The sequence below is a fragment of the Peromyscus eremicus genome, chromosome 3 (genome assembly GCF_949786415.1).
Source record: "Peromyscus eremicus chromosome 3, PerEre_H2_v1, whole genome shotgun sequence".
Taxonomy (NCBI): Eukaryota; Metazoa; Chordata; class Mammalia; order Rodentia; family Cricetidae; genus Peromyscus; species Peromyscus eremicus.
Window position 1 is genome coordinate 100124620 of NC_081418.1, and position 5798 is coordinate 100130417.

A 5798-nucleotide genomic window follows, 5' to 3' on the forward strand; every position below is an offset into this window, starting at 1 on the left:
TTAAGTCATTTGAAGTGGGAAGACCCACTTCTAATCTGGATTTTTGAGGTGGGGAGAAAACATCTTTAATCTGGGCCACACCTGCTGGCAGTCTATATAAAGGACATGGAAGAAGGAAGCTTGCTCTCTTTGCCTGCTTGCTCTCACTCTTACTGGCAAGTCCATTCCTTCATAGCATTAGAACCCTCTTCAGGATTCTGGCATATACTGAAGACCAGCTGAGACATCCAGTCTCATGGACTGAACAACTACTGGATTCTTGGACCTTCCATTGGCAGAGAGCCATTGTTGGACTAGCTGGACCACAGCCTGTAAGCCATTCTAATAAATCCCCTTTCTCTGTATATAGATTCATTCTATCAGTTCTGTTCCTCTAGAGAACCTGGACTAATATACTCTCCTTCCCCTCATGCCATACACTTCATTTTCTGTGCCCAGAACAACCTTGTTTGCCCATTTCCTGTCTGGGTGGGCTACTGGGCAGATTCCTGCCAGATTCAGAAGGAAGTTGCCATGTTGCTTATCTGCTGGCTTTCCTGAGGTCCAGAGCCTGGCACCATTCTCCCCAGCCTTTCTGTTACCAGGAACAGAGAACAAGGGTCTGGACTTCTCCAAGATACTCTCATTGCCATGACAGGTTTCACACTGTGCTGGAGTCCGATCTCAGGTAGTGGGGTTCCTGCCTGCTGTGGCTTCACATTCCAACTGTCATGAAGACATCCTTACAGAATGGCCATAGTTAAGTCAGACTCCTGCATCTGCTCCTGTGCCCCCTCAGCTTCTGCCTCCCTCTGCTGCTGCTCCTCACTCCCCAGAAGCATCTTCCAGACCTCAGGCCTGTGTTAGTCCCTACCCAGAAGTTGCTGACTTCTGTGTTCTGTCCCCAGCCTGACACTGTCCGGAAGGGCTGTCCAGTTAAGTGAAGGACTACAGATGCGGCTCTTGACACACAAGCTCTCACTTTGTTCTTCAGTACCCCCACCAGGGTTGCAGCCTCCATCCTGTGACAAGTGGCCAGAATGGCACTTGCCGGGAAGGATCAGAGCCACACTGCTGCCTCAGGACTGCTGGCAAGGCCAGAATGCCTAATGAGCACTGGGCTACACCACACAGAACTGACTCACCAGGTACGTGATACAAGGTCTTCGGCACCACCCCTCCCAACGCCCATGCTCAGCTCTGAGCCATACCCGGCAGAGGCACAAGTCCAGGACAGGGTGGTCCAGACATGGAGACCCCAGCCTGTGGTCACTATAGCTGCAGTACCCAGGATAAGGGCTTAGTAGTGTCTGCAGGGCTGTCCCAAGGCCAGGAAAAAGACAGACCTCAAGGCCCCCAAAGAATACCTGAGATCTGGGAGCTCACAAGGTGGTAACCTGTTTGCAGGTGAACAGTCACAAGTAACCCAGCCTTGATTCTACGTGAGGAAACTCTGGCTTGGAGAGAACAATCTTTGTCCTCCAACCAAAAGCCCCCATGAAGCCAGGTCCAGCACCTTCAGCCTCAGCCTCAGCCTTCACCCAGCCCTTCCCATTAGCGGGTGTGGAGAGGCAGCACTCAGGCCTGGGTTGCTTTATGTATTGTAAGTCCTCTGCTCTTGGCTATATTGGGCTACCTCAACCAGAAAACCTTTTTCCTTAGCCAGGTGTCATCTGTGTTCAAATGGAATCCAGGGTCATTGGGGCCAAGATCAGGACATATTAAGGAAATAGATCCTAGACTTCCTCAGTTCAGGAGCAGAATATAATGTCAGGAGGAACCTGGCCATTGGCTGACGGTGTCGCCTCCCAAGGGCTCAATAGTTGCATCAGTTATGTCCCCTTTTGCCCACATTCTTCTCTGAGTTGGAGGAGACTGAAGAAGCCCTCCTCCGAGCTCCTGGCCCACTGCAAATTGTCAGGAGTGGCTGGCTAGGGTCATATAGCCTTAACTTGGGAAGCCTCTTTTTTTCAAGTTTACTTGGGTGAACTCAGTGTGGAGGTAACTAAGTTGGCAAGCCTAAGAGGTGAGTCTGGATGAGCAGGTAGGGAGCGATTGGGGACCCTGGGCAGATGGTTTAGAAGAACAACCATTTGAAGAAATGTCAAAGTCCAGGGATATGGCGAGAAAAGGTAATCAAAGGAGTTTGGAGGCCGGAACACAGCTGTCAGAAACCCAACTCTAACAGACTTCTCTACAGAGCCATGCAGCAGTCCTAGGGTGGTGAGGCCTAGGAGCTCCATTCAGGACTTTAGGCCGGTGTCCATTTCCTGCCTCCAGCACCCCAATCTTGACTCCTTCTCAGGCGAGCCTGGACTCACATTGCTACCATTTAGCGGTCCTCAGGGAAGAGCAGCTGTTTCTCAGCAGTGCCCAGAGAAGCCCTCCAGTTGTTGGCACTGAACCCATCTCTGTCTCAACCACTGAAGCCAAGTTAACAACCGACTTAAGCACTCACTGGCCAGGTCTTAGGTCACATGACTACCCCTGGGGCTGGAGGGGTTCAGTATTCTGCCAGCCCTATAACCTGACACTAGGGTGGGCTTGGTCCCCAAAGGACATTTACAGTTCGCAGGGGCCTTGCCCTACAGTGCTGGATAGTTTTGTCATCTTGACAGGAGCTGGAGTCATCTGAGAGGAGGGAACCTCAAGCGAGAAAATGCCTCCATAAGAATAGGCTGAAAAAAAAAATAGGCTGTAGGCAAGCCTGTAAGGCATTTTCTTAGTGACTGACGGGGGAGGGCCCAGCTCCTAATGAGTTGTCTCATCCCTAGTGGTACTGGGTTCTACAAGAAAGCAAACTGAGCAAGCCATGAGGAGTAAGCCAGCAAGCAGCATTCCTCCATGACCTCTGCATCGGTTTCTGCCTCCAGTTTCCTGCCCTGTTTGAGTTCCTGCCTTGGCAACCCTCAATAGATTGAGACTTAGGATATGTAAGCCAAATAAACCCTTTCTTCCCCATATTGCTAAGGTCATGGTGTTTCATCACAGTGATAGAAAACCTTAGACACCTATTGAGGACTACTCTGGGTACTTAAGTGTCTAGGAGGGTCTACACTTGGGCATGGGGTGGAAGCCAGAAGCCAAGAACCAGCATCTCCAAGGAATGGGATGCTAAGTTACAAGGGATGCTGGAAGGCAGGTGTGCAGAGTTGGGAGTTATAGAATGAGGTAATAATGACAATTTGAAAGGCACCAAGAAGCCCCAGAGTTCACAAAAAGAGGGTTATAGCAGGGCAGGCAGGAGACAGGTTAGGGATTTTACCAGGCACTTGGATAAGAGCCACAGGGCTGGCTGTGGAGTACTGGGAACACTCAGGCCGACAAGCCAACTCTTAGCCTTCAGGAAACCTCAAAAATACCTGTGGAATTGGGTAAGGTTGTTTCCAAGGTCTAGCCCATCATGACCCTGTGGACAGGGGCTGAGCCATTTGGGGGTGAGCCAGCTTGGGGATGGTAGCGCCCAATTCAACATGGTACCTGGCCATGCCTTTTGCAGGGAACCTTCAGCCAGGTACCAGACTTCAAGAGGCAGTGAAGTGACCACTTGGTTCAGGTGGCTGAGTCTGCCGCATGATCACATCAGCCAAGAAACGCTGGTCCCTTCCCACCCTCAGCCACTGCCCCAAGGCCCTTCCCCACTTAAAAAAAAAAAAGTGATACAGGGAATGAGCGCTCACTATCTCTCACCAACCCTGGCTCCAGCTCACTCCTACACCTTACATGTGTACATACTGTTCTAGAACTTTGCAGGTCTTCCATTTGGCAAAATTGTCCATTGTTAGACTGGCTCCTGAGGTTTAATCCCCAACATGTGGACAGCTATCCTGTACATGCTGGTCAGTGCGGAGATCTAAGGCTGGGAGCCACTCTCTTAACATTTCTTAGAGGTGCTGCGCTCTCCACTGGCCGGCTGTCTCACTTCTGCCAGCGCGGTCGGCCTCGACTCCCCCCGCAGGAGCCCCACCCCCACCCCCGCAGCCTCCAGCGCCCACGAGACAACGACAAGGGTCAAGGTTGGAACCGTTTATTGCGCCCCAGGAGAGTGGCGGGCGGAGCAAGGCGCCGCGCAACCGGAGCGCCGGGTGGCCAGCGGCGGGCACGGCAGGCAGGCGCCGCCAGGCCATTGGCGCCGCCGGGCCGGTAACCATGACGACGGCCGTTGCCAAGGGTGAGAGCCAATGGAGGCGTCGCCAGGGCCGTTTCAAAAACCTAAAGCAAACAGAACGTAGCATCGCTGGGGGAGGGGCAGGAAAAGGACAGGGAGTGGGGACCTGGGCCAGGCCGAACCGTACCGAACCGGTACACTGTGGGGTAGAGACGGGAAACTTGTTAACGTCGCCAGACCGTCGGGCGTCACTTGCGGCCCTTGGGCACCTTGGGCACGTTGGGTTTGGCCGCCTTCTTCACCTTCTTCGCGCCGGCAGCCGCCGCCTTCTTGGCCTTGTGCGCGCGCCGCTCGGGCTGCGGCCTGGCCGGCGTCCTGTCCGCCGCCGCCGCCGCCGTGCGCGCCTTGGGCGCGGGGCTGCTGGCCGCGGAGGCTCCGCGCCGCTCCGCACCGCCCTCCAGCTTCTTGCGGTTCAGCTTGAAGGAGCCGTTGGCGCCGGTGCCCTTCACCTGCAGCAGCGTGTCGTTCTGCACCAGCGCCCGGATCGAGTATTTGAGGTAGGTGCGCCCGTTCTGCTGGTCGAACCACGCCACCTTCCTGGCCTCGGCGTAGATGCGCGCCAGAGACGAGCCGCCGCGCTCACCCAGCCTGCGGATGGTCTCCACCACCAGCTGGCTGTACTTGCCCGGCTGGTTCTTCTTGCGGTTCTTCCTTCTCTTGGGCTGCGCGGGCGCCGCAGGGCCGCTCGCCTTGGCCGTCTTGCGGGCCGTCCCGTCGGCGCTCGTCGGCGGCAGGGCCTCCTCAAGCTCCACGGACATGGTGGCCAGCGGGTTAGTGGCAGGCGGCGCGCGGTAGCCTGGGGGCCGCGCCGGGAAGAGGAAGGCGAGGGGCCTCGGCGACGCCGGGGGGCTGGGGGCGCGCGGCGGCTCCAGGCGGGAGCGGCCGCGGCCGGGCCTAGGACCGGGCGGCAGGGCTGGGGCGCGGGCGGGGGCCGGGCCGGCCGCGGCGGGGCTCGGGGGTGGGATGCGGAGAGCCTGCGGGGAGCGCGGCGTGGCTGCGCCGGCTCCGAAGCTCTGGGCGTGCGCGCTGCGCTCTGGCGGAGAGCGCGCCCCGCTCCGCTTTTATTTCCCCGTGGCGGACCACGTTGAGAACAACAACAGCCTGGGCCCAGGCCAGCGCCAACTTGTGCTTCTTGGAGTGCCTTCTGCGGCCGCTGCCTCCTCCGCCCGCGGCTTCCGGGCGCGGGTGCACCCTCAGCAGTGTGCCCTGGCCAGGGTCCGAGCCCGCTGTGCGGCGCAGAGGCAGCCTGCACCTAGGAGGAGCTCGGCGGAGGGGCACAGAAGTGTGCACCCCAGGCTGCACCGGCGTGGAGGAGGGGGGCGCCCGGTTTGGAAACGATTATCACGGGCCCCGGGCGAGACCCCAAGGCCCAGAGCTTTGCAGGCGGTAGCCAAGGGTGCTCCTCAAGCACCCGAGTTAGGTCTGGGCCCAGGGAACCACAGGCCTACCTGCAGGAGGGGCTTTAATTTGTCTGAACTAACACAGGGTACGCCCTCACGCGGCCAACAGGAGCAATGCGAAGAAATGAGAAGGTTCTGGGGCGGGGGTCTCTTCTGGATCCTAAGGGGATAGAAGAAGGGACGTGCCCTGAGGTTGCGTGCTCGAGATCTTGGGCTTTGGGCACCAGCCCAAGGATGTGTCAAGGAGGGCA

General features: G+C 57.2%; 1 protein-coding gene across 1 annotated transcript; it reads right to left on the reverse strand.

The window, feature by feature from the left end:
* Positions 1–3990: 3990 nt before the first annotated feature.
* On the reverse strand, positions 3991–5026 carry LOC131907164 (histone H1.10). The gene has a single exon (XM_059258157.1). The coding sequence runs from the start codon at positions 4903–4905 to the stop codon at positions 4336–4338; it is 570 nt and encodes a 189-aa protein (XP_059114140.1). The 5' UTR covers positions 4906–5026; the 3' UTR covers positions 3991–4335.
* Positions 5027–5798: the final 772 nt, after the last annotated feature.

Bases quoted from the DNA above. Each gene is read 5' to 3' on its own strand.
- LOC131907164 (XM_059258157.1), bottom strand. From the start codon at position 4,905: ATGTCCGTGGAGCTTGAGGAGGCCCTGCCGCCGACGAGCGCCGACGGG.